This window comes from Scyliorhinus canicula, chromosome 1, assembly GCF_902713615.1.
Source record: "Scyliorhinus canicula chromosome 1, sScyCan1.1, whole genome shotgun sequence".
Classification (NCBI taxonomy): Eukaryota; Metazoa; Chordata; class Chondrichthyes; order Carcharhiniformes; family Scyliorhinidae; genus Scyliorhinus; species Scyliorhinus canicula.
This window is the reverse complement of record NC_052146.1, coordinates 44,478,108-44,504,621: the sequence shown is the minus strand read 5'-3', so window position 1 is coordinate 44,504,621 and position 26,514 is coordinate 44,478,108. Positions and strand designations below refer to the sequence as shown.

General features: G+C 49.3%; 1 protein-coding gene across 1 annotated transcript in view; it reads right to left on the bottom strand.

The window, feature by feature from the left end:
• The window catches only part of LOC119962198 (huntingtin-interacting protein 1-related protein-like), a 188,486-nt gene that overhangs the window by 75,440 nt on the left and 86,532 nt on the right, over window positions 1–26,514 (bottom strand). The window contains exon 7 of the mRNA XM_038790161.1: window positions 20,115–20,176. Within this exon, the coding sequence (XP_038646089.1) occupies window positions 20,115–20,176 (62 nt within the window). The remainder of the gene's footprint in view (window positions 1–20,114; window positions 20,177–26,514) is intronic.

Below are 26,514 nucleotides of genomic sequence, written 5' to 3'. Positions count from 1 at the left end.
ACTATTGAGTCTGGAAAAGGTACCCAGCCATGGGAAAGGGAACCGTGTTAGATTAAACCTTGTTGCTACCAGCAGGGAGGGTTGAGTAAAGACAGAGCCAGTCATCCCTCCTCACCTGGGTTTGTAACAATTTGGGGGTATCCCAGTCAGACCATGACAAATTGAGGGGTCTCGCCTGGATCAACAGAATAGGGGTCTCCGCCTATGAGTGGTTGTAACAGGTAGTAACGTGGATATAAAATTCTCTAAGGGTCAGAAATCAAAGAGTGACGACAAAGTTATTTTTCAGACTGGAGCAAAGTCCCTCATTTAATGAACTATGCACCGCGTAATTTCCAACGTTTGTGAAGATGTCATGAAACTCTGAAATATAGGTCTGAATATTTGCAAGTCAGACATGGGCACTCAGGGGGGTCGGACGCAGGTGTGCAACTCACATCTGGCCCGTGATCCGCCCTGGTGTGCGATTTCACGCTGGCTGACCAATTAACAGCCAGCCAGTGTGAAACACGTGCTCTGAGAGGCTGGGAGGGTGGGAAGGAGGCAAGCTTTCCAACAAGCTCCCTGAAGGCTGTCTGCTGCCTCAGGGAGCTACAGTATTGTTCCATTGGCACCAAAAGAATCTTGCAAACTCTCTTCTCTATCATTCAGAATCAAGCAAGTGGCAGCATAACACATTTTATTTTCTTTAATCCGGACATTTTATCCAGCACTGGATCAGGAATGGTGAAAAAATGGTGAAAAAATGTCAATACGTCCTGGCGTGGAGGCCACACAGAATTAGGGTCAATTGCATGTTTAATGTGTTTAATCGCCCTTTCAATTTTCGGTGTGTGTACCTCTGACTTACGTCAACTGAAATATCACGTAAAAGCACCAAGAGTGCTTGAGTATAAGAATTGGCAAGTCATGCTGCAGCTCTATAGAACCTTAGTTAGGCCACACTTAGGGGTGCGATTTAGAACAGTACAGCACAGAACAGGCCCTTCGGCCCTCGATGTTGTGCCGAGCAATGATCACCCCACTCAAACCCACATATTTACCGCATACCCTTAACCCAACAACCCCCCCATTAACCTTATTCTTTAGGACACTAAGGGCAATTGATCATGGCCAATCCACCTCACCCGCACATCTTTGGACTGTGGGAGGAAACCGGAGCACCCGGAGGAAACCCACGCACACACGGGGAGGACGTGCAGACTCCACACAGGCAGTGACCCAGCCGGGAATTGAACCTGGGACCCTGGAGCTGTGAAGCATTTATGCTAACCACCATGCTACCGTTCTGCCAGTGTGAACGAACCGGGTTTATCCAACCTCTACTCGTAGGGGGGGGGGCCTCCGATGGGGTCTGGTCCGTGATCGGGGCCGAAATGGAGACATTTGGAGAATCGCCCCCAGAGTGTTTGTGCCATCGTGAACGCCATCACGTTTCACGACGACGCGAATCGGGCGCGGGCAGTAGCAATTCTGGCCCCCACAGGGGACCACCACGGTGCTGGAGCGGTTCACGCCTCTCCAGCCTCACTTCCCGGCATCAAATGGGCGCCGCGCCAACCCGCGAATGCGCAGGGGACTTCCTCAGCGCACCGGCCCCGACTCAACATGGCGTGGGGGTTCAGGATCGAGCCACGTAATAAAATAGGGCGGGGGCTGGAGAGGCCGGCCCACCGATTGGTGGGCCCCGATCACGGACCAGACCCCATCGGAGGCCCCCCCCCCCCCCGGTGAAGGAGTGCTTTTCCCCTCCCCACAGGCCGCCCCCCGACCCTACGTGCAGAGTTCCCGCCGGCTGCGAGCAGGTGTGAACGGCGCCGGCTGCTCAGCCCATCAAGGCCGGAGAAGCGGCGGCCCGGCCCCAGACAGCAGCCTGTGACCGGCGCCGTGCCAAACGCACCAGCACAAATGGTGCCGATTCTCTGCTCAATGGAGAATCGCCTGCCGGCGTCAGACCGGCGCCGCGGGAAAAAATGTGCGCACGCCGATTCTCCCATACGGCGCGGCATGGGAGAATCGCGCCCATAATGTTCAATTCTGGTTGCCACACTACCAGAAGCATGTGGAAGCTTTGGAGAGGGTACAGAAGATACTTACCAGGATGTTGTCTGGTATGCAATGAAATGAAAATCGTTTATTGTCACGAGTAGGCTACAATGAAGTTACTGTGAAAAGCCCCTAGTCGCCACATTCCGGTGCCTGTTCGGGGAGGCTGGTACAGGAATCGAACCGTGCTGCTGGCCTGTGCTAAACAGCCCCAAGGGCATTAGCTACGAGTAGAGGTTGGATAAACTCGGTTCGTTCACACTGGAATGATGGAGGTTAAGGGGTGACCTGATAGAAGTCTATAAAATTATAAGGGGGTAGTCAGAAACTTTTTCCCAGGGTGAAGAAGTCAATTACTAGGGGAAATAGGTTTAAGGTGCAAGGGGCAAAGTTTAGAGGAGATGTGCTGGGGAAGATTTTTTACATAGAGGGTAGTCAGTGCCCTGAACTCGCTGCCGGAGGACGTGGTGGAAGCAGGTATGATTGTGATGTTCAGGGGCAATCTTGAAAAATACCTGAATAGGATGGGAATAGAGGGATACAGGCCCCGGACGTTTAACAGGTTTTAGGTTAGACGGGCAGCAGGTCAGCGCAGGCATGGAGTGCCAAAGGGCCTGTTCCTGTGCTGTACCTTTCTTTGTCCTTTGACATCAGGGCCCGTGCACGATGTCTTCTCGTGCAATTTCACACATGTTCGGGTCAGCTGTGTGCCCAGTCAAGCTCCGTCAAATTCTAAATATAGGAAAGGATAAGAAGGATAGCAACAGACGTCTGAAGCACAGAGACAGAGTGGTGAAATGGGCAGACAGATAACATTTAATGCAAGGAAGTGTGAAGTGATATATTTTGGCGTTAAGAATGAGAAGAGGCTTTATAAGCTATTAAATGGTATAATGCTGGAAAGGGTGCCAGAACAGAAATATAGGGTCGTGTATGTACACAAATCTTTCAAGGTGGCAAGACAAGTGGTGTAGGCTGTTAAAAAAGCATATAGAATCCTTGGCTTTATTAATAGAGTACAGAACTTTCACGGAACACCACCTAGCCTCATCTGGAGTACTGTGCTCAATCTGGGATAATTCAGAAAGGACACCAGGGGCTTAGTAAGAATGTAGAAGAGATTTACCAGACTGTTACTAGGAATTAGCAGCTTTGGTAATGTGGGCATTGTGTATCAATGTAGCTCAGTTGTGCCCATTCTCCTTTCTACGTCAGAAGGTTCTGGGTTCAAGTCCCACTCCAGGGGCGGAATTCTCCGCAACGGCCGACGGCGTCGTGAAACCCGCAGTGTTTCCCGACGGTGTCGGAGGCCGCTCCTCGCCCCCTATTCTCCCACCCTCCCCCGGAGGCTAGGAGTGGCATTTCGTGAAACTCGGCCGCCAGGCCTTGACAATGGCGTCAAGGCAGTGCGCCGATAATGACACGGCCGGCTGCTCCAAATGACGTCAGCCGCGCATGCGCGGTTGCCGTCTTCCCCTCCGCTGCCCCGCAAGACGTGGCGGCTTGATCTTGCGGGGCGGCAGAGGGGAAAGTGTGCGTCTCTTGGAGATGCCGGCCCGACGATCGGTGGGCACCGATCGTGGGCCAGTCCCCTCCCGAGCACGGCCGTGGTGCTCGATCCCCTCTCCGCCCCCCACAGGCCCCAATCTTACCTATGTTCACGGCGGCGGCAACCAGGTGTGGTTGCCGCCGGCGTGAACAGGTCGGGAACGGCAGGTCGCTCGGCCCAATCGCGGGTCGCCGTGAAAAACGGCGAACCGCAATTTTCCGAACGGCGTGTCGCAAAACGCGACACGCCATTTTGGGGGGGGGGGAGGGTGGGAGAATCGCAGGGGGTGCCAGAGCGGCCCTCCCGCAATTCTCCCACCCGGCCTGGGGAGCGGAGAATCGCGCCCTTGAGCTGTCACTCCAGTGCAATACTGAGGGAGTCCTGCACTGTCAAAGATCTGTCTTTTGACGTAAGCATTGAACCGAGGTTGCTTCTACCCTCTAAGATGGACATAAAAGATCCCATGGCTTAGTATGAAGACGAACAAGGGGGTTATCCCTGGTTAACATTTATCCCTCAATCAAATATCACAAATAACACAGAATATCTGGTCAAGATCAGATAGTTACTTGAGGGAGCTTGTTCGTTTGCAAACTGTCTGATGTGTTTCTCACATCACAACAATGCGTACACCTGTCCTTCATTGGCTGTAAAGCGCACTGAGACGTCTGATGGTCATGGAGGGTGCTATACAAATGCAAGTCTTTTTTTTTCTTTTACAGGAAAACCTGAGATTGTTCTCCTTAGACCAGAGGAAGTTAAGAGCAGATGTAACGACAGTGTTCATAATCACAAACTGTTTGATATAGTAAATGAGAAGGGATTATTCCATTGGTGGAGAGGTTGGTAACCAGATTGAAGGTCTTGGCAAAAGAACCAGACTCAAGGGATGAAGAAACAATTTTCTCCCACTTCGGTGTTATGATCAGCAAGTGCATTGCCTGCAAAGACGGTGAAAGCAGATTTAATCAAAACTTTCAAAGGGAACTGGAGAAATACAAGATTTACAGGGTTCTGTGGAAAACACTATTGAAGAGCTGAGACAGGCATGGTGACCAAATGCCCTCGTTTCATTGGCAATTTTAGACTTTTTTTAAACCTTTCGCTCTTCCTTGCTAAGATGGTTTTCCGACAAACAAAATATTTTAGTAAATTATAGCTCAGTAAAATGCAAAGTACTGTTCTGATGGATCAATGATCCAAACAAGCATACATTTGTAAGAGATCAGTCCAAAGCAGTTTGATGGCGTACCAGAAGAATTTAGAGGGACTAGTCCAATTTACTTCATCTGTAAACATGGATTAGTGGAATTTAAAAACATATTACTCCAAGTAGGTTAATACTAATCACTAATAATTTCACGAACATGGGAGTTCTGACATGTCAAGTTAACAATTAAAATATGGAGCAGCAGGGTTTCACTGTACGCAGACAACCTGCTGTTATATATTTCGGATCCACTGGGTGGCATGGGGGGCATCGTGGGGATTTTGGAGAAATTTGGCTGGTTCTCCGGCTAGGCTACAAGTTGAACATGGGAAAGAGTGAGGTGGCCCCGGTTGAGATCAGAGGGCAGGAGAAGAGGTTAGGGAAGTTGCCATTTAAGGTAGTGGGGACGGGTTTTAGGTACTTGGGCAAGTACTTGGGCGGGGGCAAGGGGTGTCGGGGTTCTGGCGCTACCGAATATAATGAACTTCAGTGAACATCGGCATGGTTAGAAATTGGGTAGTGGGGGAGGGTTCGGCATGGGGGCGGATGGAAGCGGCTTCTTGTAGGGGAACGAGCTGAAGGGCATTGTTAACAGTGACTCTGCGGTTCCCGCTGACCAAGTACTCTGAGAACCCAGTGATGGTGTCAGTCCTGAGGGTGTGGGGGCAGTGGATGCCCAGGGGAATAGTTTCAGGTACCTGCAGGTTCAGGATTTTGTGAAGAAAGAGGTGCCATCCTTTCCCGGGTTACCGCCCTTGGGGTTGATAGACAAGGTGCTGTCGAAGGGGGAGATAGGGGGTTGGGGTCTGAGATCTATAAGGAGCTGATGGATTGGGAGGGGGCCCCATTGGGGGATATAAGGTGGAAGTGGGAGGAGGAGCTGGGTGGGGTGTTGGTGGCCAGGATGTGGGGTGAGGCCCTGCGGAGGGTGAATGCAACCTTGTCTTGTGCGAGGCTCAGCCTTATTCAGTTTAAAGTAGTTCACAGGGCACATATGACGGTAGCGAAGATGCGGTTTTTTGAGGGGGTAGAGGATAGGTGTGGGCGGTGCGCAGGGAGGCCCGAGAATCACGTCCACATGTTTTATGCATGTCTGAAGCTAAAGGGGTTCTGGCAGTGGTTCGCGGATGCAATGTCCAAGGATGTAATGTTGGGGGTAAAGGTGATCCCGAGTCCAGACGTAGTGATATTTTGGGTGTCGGAAGATCTGGGAGTCCAGGGGATGAGAGAGGCCGACGGTTTGGCCTTTGCCTCCCTCATAGCCCAGAGACGGATCTTACTTGGATGAAGGGACTCGGAGCTGCCAAAAGGGGTGTGGAATTCCTGAGGCTGGAGAAGATCAAGTTCGTCCTGAGGGGGTCAGCTGATGGGTTCGCTCGGAGGTAGAAGCCGGTCATTGATAAGGAGGAGCCAGCAAAAGGGGAGAGGGTGAAAGGGGAAGTGGGAAGGTGAAAGGGGTTAAAATGGGGGAGACTGGGCGGGAGGAGGGGGTGAGAGTAGGGAGCCGGGAAGGGGGGGGAGGTTATTTATAATGTTGTACAATTTTGCTTCTGCTTCAGTTTGTTTTTTGTGAAAATGCCTGAATAAGATATTTACAAAAAAAGAAAATATAGATCAGGATGTTCTTCTTGTTCTTATACTTTATGCTATTGTGCACGAAAAAAAAATTGGGGAACAGCCGAGATGAACTCTTTCAGGTGCATGTGGTTGTGGTACATAGGTCAAAATGGTCATTGTTTTAAAAATAATTCCTTTTGGTGCTTTTTCCGGATTGTAGTTAGAATGTGCAGTGGTGTGTCACCAACTTGTTTCGTATTGTGTCAATACCACATTGTTGCCACCACACATAGGGCGGGACTGTGGGACTTTCCAGCCCTGCCCACCACAGGAATTGTCACAGGTGAGATGGAAAATTTAACAAACCAGCAAAAGGTCCGTTGACATTGGGCAAGAATTTCTGCTTCCCCGCCCTGGGTCTTGCATAACTATGACAACTTGTTAAGATTCACCAAAGCTGGCAGCAGCAGCTTGGGCCTTATGGAACAACAAAGGTTGGACTATTATGTGCATCTTTCAGTTCTGTCATGTTTTGTTGGAATTGTGAGCTGACAATGCTGAGCCGAGGGCAATGGGGTATCTGGGAGTTTGTTGAACTCTCAGTGTATCTCTTCATCCAATGAGATTCAAGGATTAACAAAGAACAAAGGAATGGGAGAGAAGGTGGATGAATTTGAGTCAAATCAAATACAGAAAGAGAAATCAAAAGCAAAAGAAAGACTGTACCGAGAAAGAGAAACAAAAGAGACAGAAAGGTAAAGTAGTAAAATTTAAATTTGACATTTTCAAAATCTCCAAGAACACGGGGCGGGATTCTCCGAAGCCGCGTCGGTTGGGAGAATCGCCGGCCGTGCCATTATATCGCCGGTCAATGCCGTCCCGCCATTCTCCCAACCGGCAAGAATGGCCCCGTCGAGTTCGGTGCCGCGCCAGCGGGGGAATCGCACGAGACACTCACAATGGGGATTCTCCGGTACCCCCGCTATTCAGCAGCCTGGATGGGCCGAAGTCCCGACGGCGTGACCTGGTTCACACCTAGTAAATAAAATAGTCAGCCATTCGTGCTGGCTGACGATGAGGAGCAAGGAGGTGGGCGGCCCCTGTCCCAGAGTTTCTGCAGACACGGCCGGTGCTGGAGGGGTGGGGAAGGCTTCTCTGAGAACACTGCTGCCAATCGCGGGGGGGAGGTGGGGGGAGAGGAGGATGCCTTCGTAGGATACTTCAGACATGCCCGGGGGAGGGGGGGTGGGAAGAAGAGGTTGCCTATCCGCGAGTGCCACATGTCAGCCGCCCTGCCATGGCAGGACAGTGACGAGGACATGTCTGTAAGGTGTTGTCTCGCTGATGGACAGAGGCGACTGGCGCACCGGTGAGGAGGACGGTGTGAACTGGCCGGTGGACGCAGACAGTGACCAGGGATTAGGCTGGCTGCGTGTCTGCAGCGAGACCAGGCCACCGGGGCACACAGGTATCCCATGCCACCTGGCTGTCAAGGTGTCCAAGAACCTCCGTGTAACATGTTGTTTCTCTGCCCCCCACCACCCTCCTGCAGGACACCGTGTATGCTAACCAGACAGCGATGTTTGTCTCAGTGGTTGGAGCTGCTGCACTGCAGGTGGCCATCCAGCACCGTAGACTGCGACGGCTCAGAGTGGCTGCTGCTGCAGCGGCTGCTGCTGAGGGGTGGCCGCAGAGGGCCCCATCGTCGCCGCGCAGGCTGCAGGCGCTCACGGCCAGAATGTCCAGGAGGGGAACATTGACCACCAGATCGTCGGGAATTCACAGGATGCGGGCACTGATATTGATGCGCAGGGGGTGGAGGAGGAGGAGGAGGAGCCAGTGCTGGTCGTGCCAGGGCTTCACAGGCGCCCAGCAAGGCCCAGGGTTTACCGTGACCGAATGTCCTTCGCGGCTCTACCGGACAGGGCATGCAGGAGGAGACTACGGTTCAGTAGGGAGACGGTCGCACATATATGCCGCCTCGTGGCACACGTCGCACCACGTGGAACGGGAGGAGGACACGTTATACCGGTATCCGTCAAGGTGACGGTGGCCCTAAACTTTTATGCAACCGGTTCATTCCAGGCGCGGAGCGGGACCTATTCGGGATCTCACAGGCATCGGTCCACAGGTACTTCCGGACCGTGCCCGACGCCTTGTACGCCATCGCTGACAGGTACATTCAATTTCCCGAGGATCGCGCACAGCAGGAAGCACGGGCATGTGGATTCGCCAACGTGGCCGGGATACCGATGGTCCAGGGTGTAATCGATGGTGTGCACGTCCCCACGCGCCCGCCTGCAGAAAACAGGGAAGTGTTCATGAACAGGAAGGGCACATACTCGATGAACATTTAGGTGGTCTGCATGAGGATCATGCACGTGTGCGCAAAGTACCCTGAGAGTGTGCATGACGCCTACATTCTGGCACAGTCGTTCATCCCCGCAATATTCGAGGGACACCCCCCCCACCCAGCTGAGGGGCTGGTTGGTGGGCGACAGGAGTTATCCGTTGAAGTCATGGCTGATGAAGCCGATATGGAGGCTCCAGACCAACGCGGAGACCCTATACAATGAGGCCCATTCAGCAACCAGGGGTGTGGTGGAGCGGTGCTTCGGACTGCCGAAGATGCGATTCAGGTGCCTGGACCGCTCCGGAGGGGCCCTGCAGTACCGTCCCGACAGGGTCGGTCGCATAGTTGTGGTCTGCTGTGCGCTGCACAACATAGCCATGCAGAGGGGTGATGCCCTGGTGGAGGAGGCACAGGGAGAACCCGATGGCAGCGGAGAAACCACAAACGAGGAGGAGGAGGAGGGGGATGACGTGCATCAGGGTGGGGGGGGGCACAGACACGACCCGGGTGTTGGTTATGGCCGGGAGGCTGCACGATGGCACCGTCGAGGACAGCGGGCACGCAACGATTTGGTGGCTGCACGGCTCACACACTGCGGCGGAGGGATTCGCTGAACACTGACACTTGCACCGCCAGTCGCACCCACGGGCGCCACCCAGCACCCACCACCCCCCTGCACCACCGCACCTCCGCACACCACACCAATTTCACATCACCTTGCCACTGCGGCACTACGGGATTGCACTATATTGATGATTGTGGAAGCGGGTGTGATCAGTGCCATGTTGAATGATGACAGCCCGCTCTGCGATGAGCTGTGAGCTCAGATTCGTTAGACAAAGTCTGACTCATGGCAATAGCTGAACCCTCCACCTCGGTGGTCACTGTATGCGTCACGGACACTCCATCACATGCCCATGTGGGTAGCTGGCGTCGGAGTGCCGAGGACGACGGTATTTGGTTGGGGGAGTGTAGGGAACGCACACCCGGCATCACCGTTGCACCGAACATAAACCCCGGCACCACTCGGTCACCCTCACGAGCCCCCTGGCACCAGACATAGCACAGAGTCTTCAAAATTCAGTGTAACATTGACTTTAATCGTGACATTGACAGACAGATTCCCTAGCCCCTACAACTAAGCTGTGCCCTGCACCCGTGCCAACTAACTAAGTGTCTGGCTTCTTTGCCTTACGGGCCCTACCACTACGTCTAGGTGTATCCCCAGATTGTACAGCAGGAGTGGAGGCGGACTGCTGAGAATCCCGCCCGGCAACGTGACTCCCCGTCGGCAAGCGTTTCCTGAGGCGGCCCGGCTTCGATGGTCCAGGTTGCTCGGCGGGCATGCTGGATGGCGTGGTGCCACCCTGTCCTGCCCGCTGCCCACCAGACGGGCCAGGGACGGAACGGGGGGAGGCCGAGTGTCCAGGGACCCCCCTTGCTGGAGTTATGGGGACGGGCCCCAGAACCTCCTCCTCCCTCGGGGAGCCCGGTGGCCCCCGGGCCTCACTATGGGTAGAAGGTGCGATCGGAGACATGCGCCGTCGCACCATGGCGCTGGAGGCCTGCAGCGGTATCGAATAGGGTCCGAACGTTCGCAGCGACGGAGCCCAGGGAGTGCGACATCCCTGTCAGGGACTGTGCAACCTCTACCTGTGAGTGCGCTACGCCATCCAGCCTGTGCGCCAGGGGGCCGATGCTCTCAGCGATGGCCTGCTGGGACTGTGCCATGGCCTGCTGGGACTGGGCCAGGGCCTGCTGAGACTGGGCCAGGGCCTGCTGGGACTGGGCCAGGGCCTGCTGAGACTGGGCCAGGGCCTGCTGGGACTGGGCCAGGGCCTGCTGGGACTGGGCCAGGGCCTGCTGAGACTGGGCCAGGGCCTGCTGGGACTGTGCCAGGGCCTGCTGGGACTGGGCCAGGGCCTGCTGGGACTGGGCCAGGGCCTGCTGAGACTGGGCCAGGGCCTGCTGGGACTGTGCCATGGCCTGCTGGGACTGTGCCATGGCCTGCTGGGACTGGGCCAGGGCCTGCTGAAACTGTGCCATGGCCTGCTGGGACTGGGCCAGGGCCTGCTGAGACTGGGCCAGGGCCTGCTGGGACTGTGCCATGGCCTGCTGGGACTGTGCCATGGCCTGCTGGGACTGGGCCAGGGCCTGCTGGGACTGGGCCAGGGCCTGCTGGGACTGGGCCAGGGCCTGCTGGGACTGGGCCAGGGCCTGCTGGGACTGGGCCAGGGCCTGCTGGGACTGGGCCAGGGCCTGCTGGGACTGGGCCAGGGCCTGCTGAGACTGGGCCAGACCCTGCAGCGCGGCGGCATTTTCCTGTTGGCTCTGTGAGATGGCTGCCTGTGAGAGGGCAGCCCTCTCCTGGGCCACGGATGACACGTGTACATGAAGCCCAACGCCTTGCAGAACCTGACCGATGGCCGAAACCGTTTCCCCCATTGCCTCTACCGCGTACGCCACCCGTGCGGTGTCGGCCGGGGTGGTTGCGATGTCCTGGCTCATGGCCCTATCTTCAGGCAATTCACGGCCATCACTGTCCTGCCTGTCCGTCCTGTGTCCCTCGGTGTTGTCTCTGTCCGTCCCCCTCCAGTGCCCCGGACTGAGAGGATGGCCCTCCTGTATGACTTCCTTCCACCCTCTGGCGTGCGTCCCTGGGCGCTGAGCTCCCGGATGGACGGTTGGGTCTTGCCCGGGACGATCGGCCCCTGGGGAATACAATGATGCGGGGCTCGTTAGACACGCTGGGCCGGGTGTATGGTGGTGGAGGGGGCAGAGTGTGAGGGGGGGAAGGGTTCGGGGGTGGAGTGGGCAGAGTGTGAGGGGGGGAGGAGTTCAGGGGTGGAGTGGGAAGAGTGTGAGGGGGGAGGGATTGGGGGGTGGAGTGGGCAGAGTGTGGGAGGGGTGGAGTGGGCAGAGTGTGAGGGGGAGGGGGTGGAGTGAGCAGAGTGTGAGGGGGAGGGGTTCGAGGGTGGGGGGGCAGAGTGTGAGAGGGGAGGGGATCGGGGTGGAGTGGGCAGAGTGTGAGGGGGAGGGGTGAGGGGGTGGGAGTGGCATTTTGAGGGGGGGGATGACGGGCTGAGGGGGGGGGGGGGGGGGGGGGTTGCCATGCAGGGTTGTCTCACTTGCTTCTGCGCCTCCGACCTGGCATGGCGCTACCTCCCGGGTGGCGGATCCCCCAGCGAGGTCCAGGGCCCTCTGCTCATGAACGGTTAGGGGGTGCAGCACAGGTGATCCCCCTCTGGTTCTCAGATGCTCACGGTGGTTGTGAGCAGTCTCATTCAGTGGGGGGGGGGGGTGTTGGATAAAGCATCACAATTAGGCGGTTATCATCAGGGCGTGCAGATATAGGCTACATTAATGCTGGGTGGGGGAACAGTTGGAGCCACGCCATGGCATCTCTCAAGGGAGTCGTGCTGCTCAAGTGGGTCGTGTACAACTTTGCGCCCCCTGAGCCCCCCCCCCCCTTCGTGTCCGGGGGAGGCGGGGGGGGGGGGGGTTGCTGCGAGACGTGGGGGGGGGGGGGGGGGGGGGGGGGGGTTGGGTGTGACCCGGGGGCACCCTCGTGGCACTTACCCTGGCAGCCCTCGTGAGGTCGTGGAGCTTCTTCCTACACTGCTCCCCAGAGCGGGGGGTGCTTGACGGTTGGCGATGCCCATGTCTTGGGCAGAGGATGGCCCTGCGTTCTTCCACCTCATCCAGCAGGCTGTCCAGGTCCGTGTCGCGGAACCTCGGAGCGGCTTGTCGAGGCTCAGCCATCGCGTCGTCTTGGGTCCTGTGCGTGGATCGCGTACTTTAAATGTCGGTGCGCGGCGTCAGTCGGGCGTCGCGCGATGACGACGCTGCTTTTGCGCCCCCCCCCCCCGCCCCCGAGTTCCGCGCGGCCCCACTGCTAGCCCATTTTCGGGCCCTGAAACGCTCGTGACCGTGGTCATTTGGCGCCGTCGTGAAACGTGACGGCGTTCATGACGGCACGGGGACTCTGCCGCATTATCGGAGAATCCCGCCCAAGTTACCATCTGAAGGAATGAGATTCTACAATTCAAACTGCTTAGTTTCTGTTAGGGAAAGATGTTAATTGGCATTGCATTAACTATTATCATTTCACTAATTGCGCAAGTACCCTTTTAACTACCAAATGTAGCATTCTGTGATGAGTTTAATGAGCAAATCCAGCAAGATATTTAAAAATAAGAGGGAAGCTCACGGCAAGGTTCCATTTGTGGGTAAATAAGATATATATAAACTCACAAATTTGAGGAGCAGAATTAGGTCATTATTTAATCATGGCTGCGCCACCATTTGATCATGGCTGATCTCATCCTGGCCTTAACTCCACCATCCTGCCCATTCTCCATAACCCTTCAACTCATTACCAATTAAAAATCTGTCTAACTCCTCCTTAAATTTACTCACTGTCCCAGCATCCACCACACTCTGGGGTAGCCAATTCCACAGATTCACAACCCTTTGGTTTCTCCTCAACTCCGTTTTAAATTTGCTACCTCTCATCCTAAGGCTATGACCTCTTGTTAGAGGTCCATTAGAGGAAGCATCCACTCCACGTCCACTTTATCCATATCTTTTATCATCTTGTATACCTCAATTTGATCTCCCCTCATTTAAAGAAAAATAACCAATTCTATTTTTCTCATTAAGGGGTAATTTAGTGTGTCCAATCCACCTACCCTACACATTTTTTGGATTGTGAGAGTGAGATGCACGCAGACATGGGGAGAATGTGCAAACCCCACATGGACAGTGACTGGTATCGAACCTGGGTCCTCGGCGCCATGAGGTAGCATTGCTAACCACTCTGCCACCCTCCCCTCATTCTTCTAAACTCCAGAGCATATGGGCCTAAACTGTTCAATCTCTCTTCGTATGACAAACCCAGTAATTCACAGAATTAATATTGTGGTGATAATATTAAAGCAATTGCAAACACTCCTAGTACTATTTCACTTTGATATCCAGCCTGTGAGGACAACTCCAAGATGATTCATAAACCAGATCAGGAGGCCATTCGGCCCAATGAGTCTGCACTGACCCTTCAAAAGAGCACCTTACCTAGACTCACTACCCCATCCGATCCCCATAACCCCACCTAACCTGAAAATATTTGCACTCTACAGGGCAATTTAGCACAGCCAATCCACCCAACCTGCACATCTTTGGACAGTGGGAGGAAACCTGAGCACCCGGAGGAAACTCACGCAGATACAGGGAGAACGTACAAACTCCACACAGTCACCTAAAGGCGGAATTGAACCCAGGTCCCTGGTGCTATGTTAATCACTATGCCACTGTGCCACCCAATTACTGTCAATTAATGTTAGAACTACATGTGACTTACAATTCTGACATTCATGAGTCCTCCCAACCCTCCCCTGATCTTCATCTCAAACATTTCAAACTTCCATTCCCAGATGCTCAGTAGCTGATGGGCTAGTGACTGCAGCGCCTCTACAAGAAGAGTCAGCAAATTGAAAATAGTTAACGGCTGGGTTTACATTTTTATGATGTATTTCCCGTTTGCCTGATATGAGATTTTGCTGCACCCTTTATTACAGCCCGTACTATCAATCAAAATGGCCCATTTGTAACACAGAAATCACAGAGGCTGAAGTTGGTTCCTTTCCATCGTGGAGAGGATGATGATAATACTTGTCATTTGCGGCTGACACACAGCCGGGTCTGAATGCATTGGTATGGGAGCACAGAGGCTGAGCTGCGGCCTGGTTTGACTGCATTGTGAAGGGAACACAGGCCATTGGGTCAATCCTGGTTGCAACCAGCAATAGACAGCTACAGTACTGAGATTAAGCCCAGAGTAGTGAGAGATCAAGGGTCGGTTCTGTAAATATGAACTTTGATCACAGAGCTGGGCTGAGTGCATTTTCCATTCAAGTTTTATCACATGATTTTTGCTTGTGGAGTTCTCCATTTAAATTTTTACAGATTTAGTCACTTTGGTCACTTGAAATGCATCCTTTTAGGGGAGTATTTATTCTGAGGTTTACGGTTTATGTTATTTCTTCAGAATTATGGAAGATATGTATCTTATCCTTTCAGCGTAGGAATGACCATGCACCTAGCCAGTGGATACTGCATTTCAAACGAGTTCAATTAAATGAAGTGCTCAGAAATCCATAAAACACAACACTGATTGTCTTCCAGACTACTTTGAGTGATCAGCTTAATGGGTGCTTTTGTTGGTGGGTGGTGTTCTGGTACATGCAACGGCACGGGGTGTGCAGAGGAGTGGAGCCAGTGACCTCTGGTTGGAGCTGGCAACAGCAAGGTGGTTTGGGGAGGGGAAGTGGGGGAGGAGCGTTTTGGAGGAGAACCAAATGGCCAGAGGGTAAGGGGAGCAGAGCAACAAAGTTGCCTTGGCTGGACAGATGTGAGGGTGAGATGGGAATGATGGGAGGGACGAGGGTGGCAAGAACAGGATGGGCATAGCATGGGAGGAATGGAAGGAATGGGTGTGGATGGCATGAGAAAATGCAAGGGAACGATGAATTGACATGGGATGGGGGGGGGGGGGGTGAAAAGGAAGGGGAGATAAGACGATGGAATTGGTTAAATGTAGCAAACTGGCAGGGACAATTATTCAATACAAGTTATTATTCCAAAGCTATTCCATGTGCTAAAAACTAAGATTTACTCAATTTGAAAGTAAGTTTTAGAAAAGCTTTCAGGTAAACTCAATAACACATTGGTGCTGATTCTATCGATGAAGAGCATTATAGTCTGTACTCTCCAGAGTGTCCACATTGTCTAACTCCAATGGACATGCCGCTATATAAACTGAGGCCTGGGTTTTCTCTCCTTGTGTTGAAGTCTTAAAAACAACAGAACAATCCAACAGCCCTCACCAACTCGGATGCCCAAACTGTGCCAACCCATGCTATATCATGCCTCCCCATCCACTCCCCCCATGACCTCTCATGCCCTCCACACTAATCCATGCTCTCCATCGAGCCCCCATGAACCCGCAAAGCTCCATGCTAATCTATGCCCCCGCCCACCAGCATGACTCTTTGCAGCCCCTGTGCCAACTCATGACCCACCCCCCCCCCACCCTTCATTATTTTTCCTTACACTTCCTACCACGTTAACTCACCCCGTATCCACAATGGGCAGACTTCAGGATTATACTGAGATTGCATAAAATAAAATTCTAAGTGCCTGTTGTGGACTCTTTTTAAAACTGATTCAGAAAAATCCATTCACTACATTCACATTCCTTCAACTACATCATGCCTTATAACAACAAATATTTAGAGATTTATTTCAGCAGCAGGTGAAATAGCAAGCAATTGTTTTGTTAAACACTCCAGACAATCTTTTCAAAGAGTTAAAGGGCAGGCGTTTTAAATACCTTAGCAGCTTGAAAGCTCCCTTTGGCAGTTCACGTAGACACATTTGATAGTTGTTTTTGACAGCTCCAATGATAGTCATAGTTCCATTAAGGTTTTGCACTTCTTACGTACATCAATGTCTACCATTAGGTTCCAAAGAGCAGCTGACCTCCCCCAAAATGGCTCCTGACCTCCTCCAGAAGTGCACCGGTGGAACATCCAAAGGTGATTATCTTTCAAAAGGGTACCCTGGCTATCCAAACAAATCCACAAAGTTCAGACCTGCTCTTGCTAAGTCTAATGTCAGATTTCAGACACATCTCAGACCAAAATCACACACAAGTGGAGGCAGCTGCTGATTTCTGTGGGCAACTGCCTCCGCAAAACTTGCATGCGTGAAACGTGACCTGACCCCATTCCCGTCCCTGCAAAAATGGTAGGTGCTCTGTTAAAGGCGGGATTTTTGATTTCCCAGCCCGTACACCATTTTCCAACAACGGCAAGGCTCTCCATTGTGCAAGAATCTAAACTTTAGACTCAAGTAAGGAGCACTTATAATGTTGCTGTGAAAAATCGATCCCAAACAAGGACTTTGTAATGGAACAAGACTGGTCGCTAGGAGGCTGTTTGCTTCAATGATGGATGCTGAAATAATAACAGGTAGATTTCAAGGAAACAGAGCTTTTATTCCTGAAATAATATCGAGCCCATCAGATGTTAACCTGCCATTTCAACTCAGGAAAAGAAATGTTCCCAATTAAACTTCCATATTCTATGGCCATAAACAAGTCACAATGCCAGACACGTGACAAAATATGTATTTATATTCCTGGGCCTATTTATACACATGGACAGCTTGATGTAGTTCTTTCCAGAGTGAAATGTTTTGATTCTATTAAAGTCTTTGGTGAAAGGATAACTATAAATCTTCTAATTAAAGAAGTACTGTTGCAATAAAGATATCAATTTGACCACAAATATTTTGCAAGTCTCTGCTGGTTTATTAGCATCCACTTCATTATTCCATCTGTGGAAAACCACTTTACTCCTATGAATTAAGTGATGATCTTTTGTTGAATTGTGACGACAAAATATGTTGAGATTGGGAGTTGACAGACAGGGCTGAACACAGCAGTTGTGAGTGATCAATCAAGCTTGCAACTCTGGTTATTTGTGAAATTAATAACCAGTGGACAAGCCATTGCAAAAGTTTTTAAACACCTTTCCCTGGAACTAATCAAGTCACTAAAAATGTTATATTTAACATAAAAGGCACACAAGCTTTTTTCTGATTTTCTGTTCCTGTTCTTCCTTGAGTAAATAACAATCACCAGTTTTAGTTAGACACTGATCTTCTGTACTTGAAATGGTTTGGTCATTGCATAAGGTAGCCTTCAATCAACCCAACTCCCCTGGCTCCCAGTCCTCAACAAGATCCTGCCCCCTCAGATAATGAGGGAGATTGCGACATGTAAGTTCCTGAGGAAGGTTTACATCAACCCAAATCTGCTGCTATACAAGGACTTTATCAATCCACCTGATGCTCCCATCAGGGCAGGCTGTATGGCTCAGACCACTGGGCCAAAGAACTACAGCAGAGGCCCTGTGGCAGCAGCAATGGAGCCAACACGCCACCGCTGAAAACCACTCCCTCATCACAGATCCCACAGCCCGCCCACCCGGCTTCAAGCCACCACACCAACAATGGGCACTCCTCAACCGTTCCCACACTGCCCAAGGCCTTTGTGCAGCAAACTGTGCAACAAGTCAGGCCTTGCAGGAACCTGAATTGTAGCTGTGCTGCACCCCAATCAATGACTCACATCATTGAATACTGCCCCCTGACAAAGTCCAACGGAGGGCCCACAGAGCTCCATTTAGCCACTACAGACACATGGTGATTACTGCACACGCTATATAAAAAAAGTTAAAGGTCGTGTGTGTTTGTAATAATTCACATTCCCATGTTAGGAAAGGTGCTGGAGTCAGCCTACTTTCCGGTTCTTCTTGGGAAACACGCTCCTGTGACTGGCTGCTTCTAATCAGATCGGGGTTCATTCAGGAGGAGAAAATGAAATACAAGAAAAAAACTGAACATGAAGTTTTAAATAAAGGGGGAAGAGGCACACTTTACAGGGCATCAGTCGGAACCATTAGTAAATTGACCCAAGCTGATAGCCCAAATAACTCTCATACCATTCAACATTTAGCCACAACACAAGCATACTATATAGATATTAATGAGTCATTGTGGATTTTTAAGTGTCAGGTTCAACAAATATATTAGGAATTGGACGTGCTCCAATTCCCGAAAAGTAACTTTTTCTTTCAAAATTGCTACTTTAAATTGCAAGTCTTAAAATACTCATGGGAATAACAGAATATAAATAGGATGCCACAATTAGACTCCAAGAATCTCCACTAAGGCATTCAGGTAATGAGGATATGTTTAAAAGCAAGATGTCTAGGGCGTCATGGTGGCACAGTGATTATGCATTGCTGCCTCATGGTGCTGAGGACCCAAGTTCAATCCCTGTCCCGGGTCAATTTCTGTGTTTCCACATTCTCCCCGTGTTTGTGTGGGTCTCACCCCCACAACCCAAAGATCTGCAGGGTCGGTAGATTTGCCACGCTAAATTACCCATGAATTGGGAAAAAAGAATTGGGTACTCTAAATTTATTTTAAATACATAAAAGCAAAATGTCTCTGTGACTAAAATATTGTAGAGTGCATTAAGTAGACCCTTTAAAAGTTCAGAGACCCCTTTCTTGAAAAAGACTGGTGAATGAAGTTAGAAGCTGTGGAGCACATGGCAATTTAAGCACATTTATCAATTTTCTGAAGGAAGTCAGTAATTCATACATGGGCAGCCTGCAGCACCTTACTCAATCATGCCCTCATCTGATGTATATTTCTCAGCAAGGTCTTTGTGCTTCCCTAAGTGACATTGAGGCCAATCACAGCACCAAATGATGGTCAAATTTAAGTCTGCACTGCAATAACAACTTTAAAATAGAGAAACATTCCAAGGTACTTCACAGTAGCATAATTAAACAAAAGTGAACGCTGAATCAGAGCAGGGTAAATACGGAAAGATGGCAAAAGGCTTAGTCAAAGAAGTGAGTTTTGAGGACGGTCTCAAAGGAGAAGAAGGGGGCGGATGGGCAGAGGATTTTAGAGACGGAACTCTAAAGCAAAAGGGCCAAAGTAATTGAAAGCAAATCATCATCAATGGCAAGATGAAGGCAGGAGAATGCTACACAGAAGGGCAGAGTCAGAGGACCAGACAATTTAGTCTGTAGGATTGTCGGGCTGGAGGAGTTCAGAGATGGGTGAAGCGGAAAGCAAATTTACCCATTGATTCTGTCGACTTTTTACAGTCACACCTCAATAGAACTTGCATTTTTCCGAATGAAATTGAACACATAGCACAGAAGACCGATATCCATAGAATTCTTACAGTGCAGAAGGAAACCATTCGGCCCATCGAGTCTGCACCAACACTCTGAAAGAACACTCCACACATATGCCCACTCCCCCGCCCTATCCCCATAACCCCACCTAACCTGCACAACTTTGGACTGCGGGAGGAAATTGGAGCATTCGGAGGAAACCCATGCAGACACGGAGAGAAAGTGCAAACTCCACACAGACAGTCACCCGAGGCTGGAATTGAACCCGGATCCCTAGCACTGTGATACAGCAATGCTAAGCACTGTGCCGCCATGTTGCCCACCAGTGTAAGGACAAGCCAAATCTCTAAGGGGGAGGTGGCGGTGGCATTGTGGTATTTTCACTGGACTAGTAATTCAGAGACCCAGGGTAATGTTCTGAGGTTCTGAGTTCAAATTCGACATATGCGACATTAAACCTCTTTGTTTTATTTCTGTCTCAAAGCTCAAACTACTGGTATTTTTTCCACAAAGTTTTCCAAAAACCCATTTATTCAGCAATATTAGACAGAATTTTCTACATTAACATTTCTGTCAAGGGATGGACTAAAAGTGTCCCACTGATTAAGAACTCACCACTTTCAGCAACCTTCAGCTCGCAATCCATATAATCAAACATCTCCACCGTAAGCTGGAAGCTGTAACAAAATGTTTTTATTTTAATTTTGGGTGAACAACAGAACAAAAGTCAATGTGCATCTTAATGACTTTTTTTTTCGTTTTATGTTTTTATAAATTTAGAGTACCCAATTCATTTTTCCCATTTAAGGGGCAATTTAGCGCGGCCAATCCACCTACTTTGCACATCTTTGGGCTGTGGGTCGAAACCACGCAAGCACGGGGAGAATGTGCAAACCCCACACGGACAGTGACCCAGAGCTGGGATCGAACCTGGGACCTCGGCGCCATGAGACAGCTAATTACTATTAATGCTGATTAGCTTTAACAGAAACAAGATGGCCGAGGTGTCAGTGCAAACCACACACACACTTGCATCCATGGCTCGCCTATATCCAAACTCACTCCCACAATCACACTACAATCCCCATCCCCATCCTTCCACACCTACCTGTTGTCCACCCACACAAAACTCCCACACGTCCACTTTCCCTGCACTCATACAATTAAAATCTCCATCCACACTCACCCAGGGCACACCCATTTCCACACCCTGGGGCTCACCCTTCCATGGTCACTTTCAGTAATTATAACCAAAGAAAAAATCACAATTTTGAAAAGAAAGCTGCCGACCCTCAATAATGTAAAACTCAGCATTGTTAACTGAAGCCATGCAGAAATTATTTAGCGGGCATCATTTAGGCTGACCCACAGATGCAGGAAAGTCTACCACTGCACTTTTCTTCAATGGAGGGGAGACATGACCTGTGTATGCTACCCCAGAAGGACTTTACCTTGCATGAGAGCAATTACTTCAAAAAATGTAATTTAAAACTACAGTATTCAATGGCTAACACTCAGCAAAACCAACTCACTACATTTGTAAAGCTTTCAGCTCAAAGGGGCCCAGCTCAAAGGCCACCAAAGATCAAACATTGACAATCTTAATTTAATGTTTCAGACTGCAGTAAATGCAATAATTGGCGACTACCAGTTAACTAACGATTTGTTTATTTTAAATACAAACTATACACAGATATCATTATTCTCAGCACTCGGATCACAATTGGTTGCAAAAGGCCATGTGCAGCACCGAGATCCAAGCGCTTGTTCCTCATTAAGTGGTCAAGTCACATGACCTCTCCGGTGCACGCACCCTCTTAAAGGGACTAGATGTTACAAGACCGAATCCTGCATAAAGATTTCCAGGCATGAGGATGATATGCAACCAATCGCAGGGTTGTAGTGCACCAATTCACTTCTATAGGGCTGGAACTGTTGACTCGACTTAGGATCACTTTTGATACGTTTTATGAGGATTTTTTCCACTGTCCAAATTTCTCACTTCCTATTCTCTCCTGAACCCAGTCACACTTAGAAAAATATGATTCCTCAAGGAATAGCAAGCTCCTGCTCGCCAAGTTGTCATGCTTTACTCATGGCTCTAGGCAGTGACTGTTGATAGTCAAGTTGTTTGATCACAGTTCAAGGTGGGGAAAGAAAAGGAGCCTACCGCAGCAAAGGCACTGCCCTATCCTCACCCAGAAGTTGCACATGCGGTCACATGCAGGGATCACTTGATGGTAACCTTAGCTGCCCCATCCCTCCTCCATCCCAGCCACTAAGGGATCATCCTGTTATCCCTACTGCTGAGATCAACTTATTCAGCCAGGACCAAGAAATCAACAGAAGTAACCCACTGAGATATATGTTTCACTCTATTAAACACAGTTGTGTGTGCCTGGCTGAATCAGTGTTAATGTCAGGCAGTCAGTGCAATGAAGGTAACTTGAAATGAAGGCAGGCTGAACAACGCAGTCCACCACGACAGTCACATCTATATTGAACTCGTCAAACAGATTACAAAGTACATTCACAAATTTTGCACACAAAGAAATCAAAACGCAGGCCAAAAGCAGGCAGCATGCCTTTAGTAACGAGGGATCTTTCACATCTTACAACAGCTTTGGGATTCACTGAAGACATGGTTTTAATCTGAAGTGTCAGCTGAGTTAGGTGATAGTCAATTAATGCTGTGGAGAGTTTAACATTTGGGCCTCAAGTCTGGATCATGAGCGTGCAATATCTCTGCACTGCTATTCCATGGGGAAGCCCCAATATTGCTTTAATGTTACTAATACCAGCTCCATTATTCCAGTGGCAGGATCACAAGGCCACATATTCATGGTTCCATGGCATCCTCAGGAACAAGCAGCTATGCTGGTTTCCATTGTTTTGTGCAGTTACCACTAAGCTTTACCCTCCCCCATCAGCTGCAGTCGACGTAAAAGTGCCTTGGTTTCAGAGTTGAGGCTCATGACCCACTTTCCATGACAGTAAAAGCCCATGAAATAAATATAGAACCAATTAATTGTCCAGTTAGCATCCAGAAGGAAACCAAGGTGGTGATAAATGGCCAGAGATTGTGGTGGGGAATAACGACTAGCAAAGTTTCCACTTGCCTGTACATGATTTTGTGCTATTCACCACCTTTATCAATAATCAACATTAATTTTGTTCTTTGTTCTTTAGGGTTTTGGTCAAAGTTAGTATCATGTCTGGTACAGGCTTGGTGGGACAAGAGCCTGTTCCAGTGCTGCATTGTTCTTTGTTTTTAATACAATTTCTGGAATCCCTCAAGGAAGTGTCCTTGGCCCCCTTTTGTTTGTGGCCAAAGAGCCTGTTCCTGTGCTGCATTGTACTTTGTTTTTAATACTATTTCTGGAGTCCCTCAAGGAAGTGTCCTTGGCCCCTTTTATTTGTGGTTTATATTAATGACATTGATGGCCGATTTCAGCATAATACTGTTTTTAAATATGCGCATGATGTTAACATTTATTTGGAAGTTAAGAAAAATAATCCAGGGCTCTCAAACGCACTTCTCCAGAGTGAACTCTGTACTATCGTACAGTGGTTCATGGAGTGGCAACTTACCGTTAATGTGGCAAAGAGTTCAGTTTTCCATTTTGACCGCAATAATCCTAATTCACAGTTTCAGGTCAATGGCCAACTTTTTGCATATTCAACCATTAAAAAGGAATTGGATGTGATTGATACCAGTAATTTGAAGTTTACGAATCATGTGGCTCAGGCAATACAGTCGGCTGCACATGTTTTATGAGCGCTGAATGCATCCTTATTGCGTAGGGATGTTAGTGTTTACCTTGAACACCATAAGTAGCTGGTACATCCGCATCTGGAGAATACATCCGCAGTTTGGAATCCACAATGTCAGAGAGTTTATGGCGAGAGTACAAAGGCCTCTTACCAGGAAAATAGAAGGCATTGGGGAAAACTTTATGAGGAGTGTTTGATTCTTGGATTACAATCTTTAGGGAAGAGAAGATTGATTTTTGATTTAGTTGAAGCGTGTAAATTGATTCACTACCTCTCCTCTAAGCCTGAAAAGTTCTTTACTCACAATTACAGTATTTTGCATGGTCATCAGTATAAACTACAGAAATTTGGTTCACATCTTGATATTTGCATTTTTTTTTCACATAGAATGGTTGATACCTGGCTTTACCTGATTTTGTTCTGAATGCTGAAAATGTAGTGACTTTTAAAGGACTTGCTAAAAATGTAGTGTGATTTCTGTGTATATACATGTTGTCTGATGTTGTTGCTTCTAATACTACGCCTATGTGCTTTGTACTGAATGGCAAAGATAAATAAATATTTATATATTTTACACTAATTATACTAAGTGGAGCAGAGTTCATTAATACCCAAAAACAAACTTAGCAAAAGCCACAAAGCTCAATACCAAAAGACACAACTGCAACATCGAGAGGATCCCAGTGAAACGGAGTTTCAGGCTGGATATGGTGGTGGATGGCAATTATTCAGCCTGGAGCCCAGTTACCGCAGGGATCAGTTATGGGTCCTCTGCTGTTTGTGATTTTCATTAATGACTTGGATGAGGGAGTTGAAGGGTGGGTCAGTAAATTCGCAGATGATATGAAGATTGGTGGAGTTGTGGATAGTGAGGAGGGCTGGTGTCGGCTGCAAAGAGACATAGATAGAATGCAGAGCTGGGCTGAGAAGTGGCAGATGGAGTTTAACCCTGAAAAGTGTGAGGTTGTCCATTTTGGAAGGACAGGTATGAATGCAGAATACAGAGTTAACGGTAGGGTTCTTGGCATTGTGAGAAGCAGAGAGATCTTGGGGTCTATGTTCATAGATCTTTGAAAGTTGCCACTCAAGTGGATAGAGCTGTGAAAAAGGCCGATGGTGTGCTGGCGTTCATTAGCAGAGGGATTGAATTTAAAAGCCGTGCGATGATGATGCAGCTGTACAAAACCTTGATAAGACCACATTTGGAGTACTGTGTGCAGTTCTGGTCGCCTCATTTTAGGAAGGATGTGGAAGATTTGGAAAAGGTGCTAAGGAGATTTACCAGGATGTTGCCTGGAATGGAGAGTAGGTTTTATGAGGAAAGGTTGAGGGTGCTAGGCCTTTTCTCATTAGAACGGAGAAGGATGAGGGGTGACTTGATAGAGGTTTATAAGATGATCAAGGGAATAGATAGAGTAGAGTAGACAGTCAGAGACTTTTTCCCTGGGTGGAACAAACCATTACAAGGGGACATAAATTTAATGTGAATGGTGGAAGATATAGGGAGGATGTCAGAGGTAGGTTCTTTACCCAGAGAGTAGTGGGGCATGGAATACACCGCCTGTGGAAGTAGTTGAGTCGGAAACATTAGCGGCTATTGGATAGGTACATGGATTACGGTAGAATAATGGGGTGTGCAGGAGGAAAGAATCCCACTGCCAGCGAACGCCGTTTATTTTAAGAAGGACTTGGCAACAGGTCACAGGAATGTGGCTTTCCATTGCCATCAGATTTCTGAATGTTACATTCTTTACCTTAGAACAATGCGCACTGTAGAATTTCCATGTACCTGCCATGTCAACGCACCTTTAATGAGTAACCACGTTTATCGAGTACAATGAGAAGTATTTCATTTAGTTCCAATAGTCATGATGTCAACAAAGGGTAATTATTGTGTAGTAGGAAACTACCTGAAGTATTATAAACTGCCCCTCGAAAAAATCAATTCACAGCATAATACTAATCAACCGAGTACTAGGACGTATCAAGAGACGCACAGAAGTTAGGTTCAAGCAGCTGATGTTAATAGAATGATTTGTCAGCTCACTCAGGATGAAAATTGCATCCAGTTCTTTTTAGCTTACCTCCAAAAAGACAACAATGCTCTACAGAAAGTACAAAAATCACAACAAGGATGATCCAGGGGCTCAAAAATCCTTCACCGAGTACATTTTTCTTTGGTCGCTAATGCGCACGAATAGGTTTCCTGATTTTATGCATGCATTATCTTTTTTAAACTTGCATTAGAAACTGGCAGGAGGTAATAGGCACACGTGATGATAGAATAATCAACTTGCGCTCTCTACTTTTACCAATGTACACTTGGCATCCAAGACACCTCTTATTGCACAGTATAAAGATCCTGAGGGGTTCTGACATTTGGAGAGGATGTTTCCTCGATTGGGAGAATCTAGAACTAGGGCTCAATGTTTAAAAATAAGGGGTTGTTTATTTAAGATAGAGATGAGAATTTTTTTATCTCAGAGAGTCGGGAGTCTTTGGAACACTTCCTCAAAAGGCAGTCAAAGCAGAGTCTTTGAACATGTTTCTGGCAGAGATAGATATATTCTTGATAAGCAAGGGGATGCAAGGAAAGATAGGATGGTACAATCACATCAGCCATGATCTTTCAAGGGGCTGAGTGGCCTATTCCTGCTCCTAATTCACATACTTGCATTCAATTGCCACTGTCCACAGGTGTGAACATATTGCACCTTCTCAGCCAGTCCTCTTGCCCACATAGCAGTCAAGCAACTCAGGCTTGTCATAGAAGTCAGAGCAGATCACATGACCCCCTTTCATTCCTCCACTTTACTTTGAATTAAAGAGACATACCAAAATATAACAATTTTTAAACTTCACATTGGCAAACCCCAGCTTTGAGGAGTTGACAAATATCATTACGGCAATGTTGAGGAAGATGCTGGGCGGGATTCTCCAATAATGGGGCTATGTCCCCACGCCGGCGTGAAAAGCGACGCCAACCACTCCGGCGTCAACGGTCCCCGATAATGGGAAATGCTTCCCTTCCTAGGTGGCTAGGTCGGTGCCGGAATGGTCCCGCAGCTCCAGCCAAGTTCGCACATGCGCGCTACGGCTGGCGTATTTCCACGCATGCGCAGAACGGCTGGCGTGATTCCGCGCATATACGGGGTTTTCCTTCTCTGCGCCGGACCATGGGCAATATGCTGGAGCCCTACAGGGGCCTGGCACAAAGGAACATAGACCCTCACAGAACCAG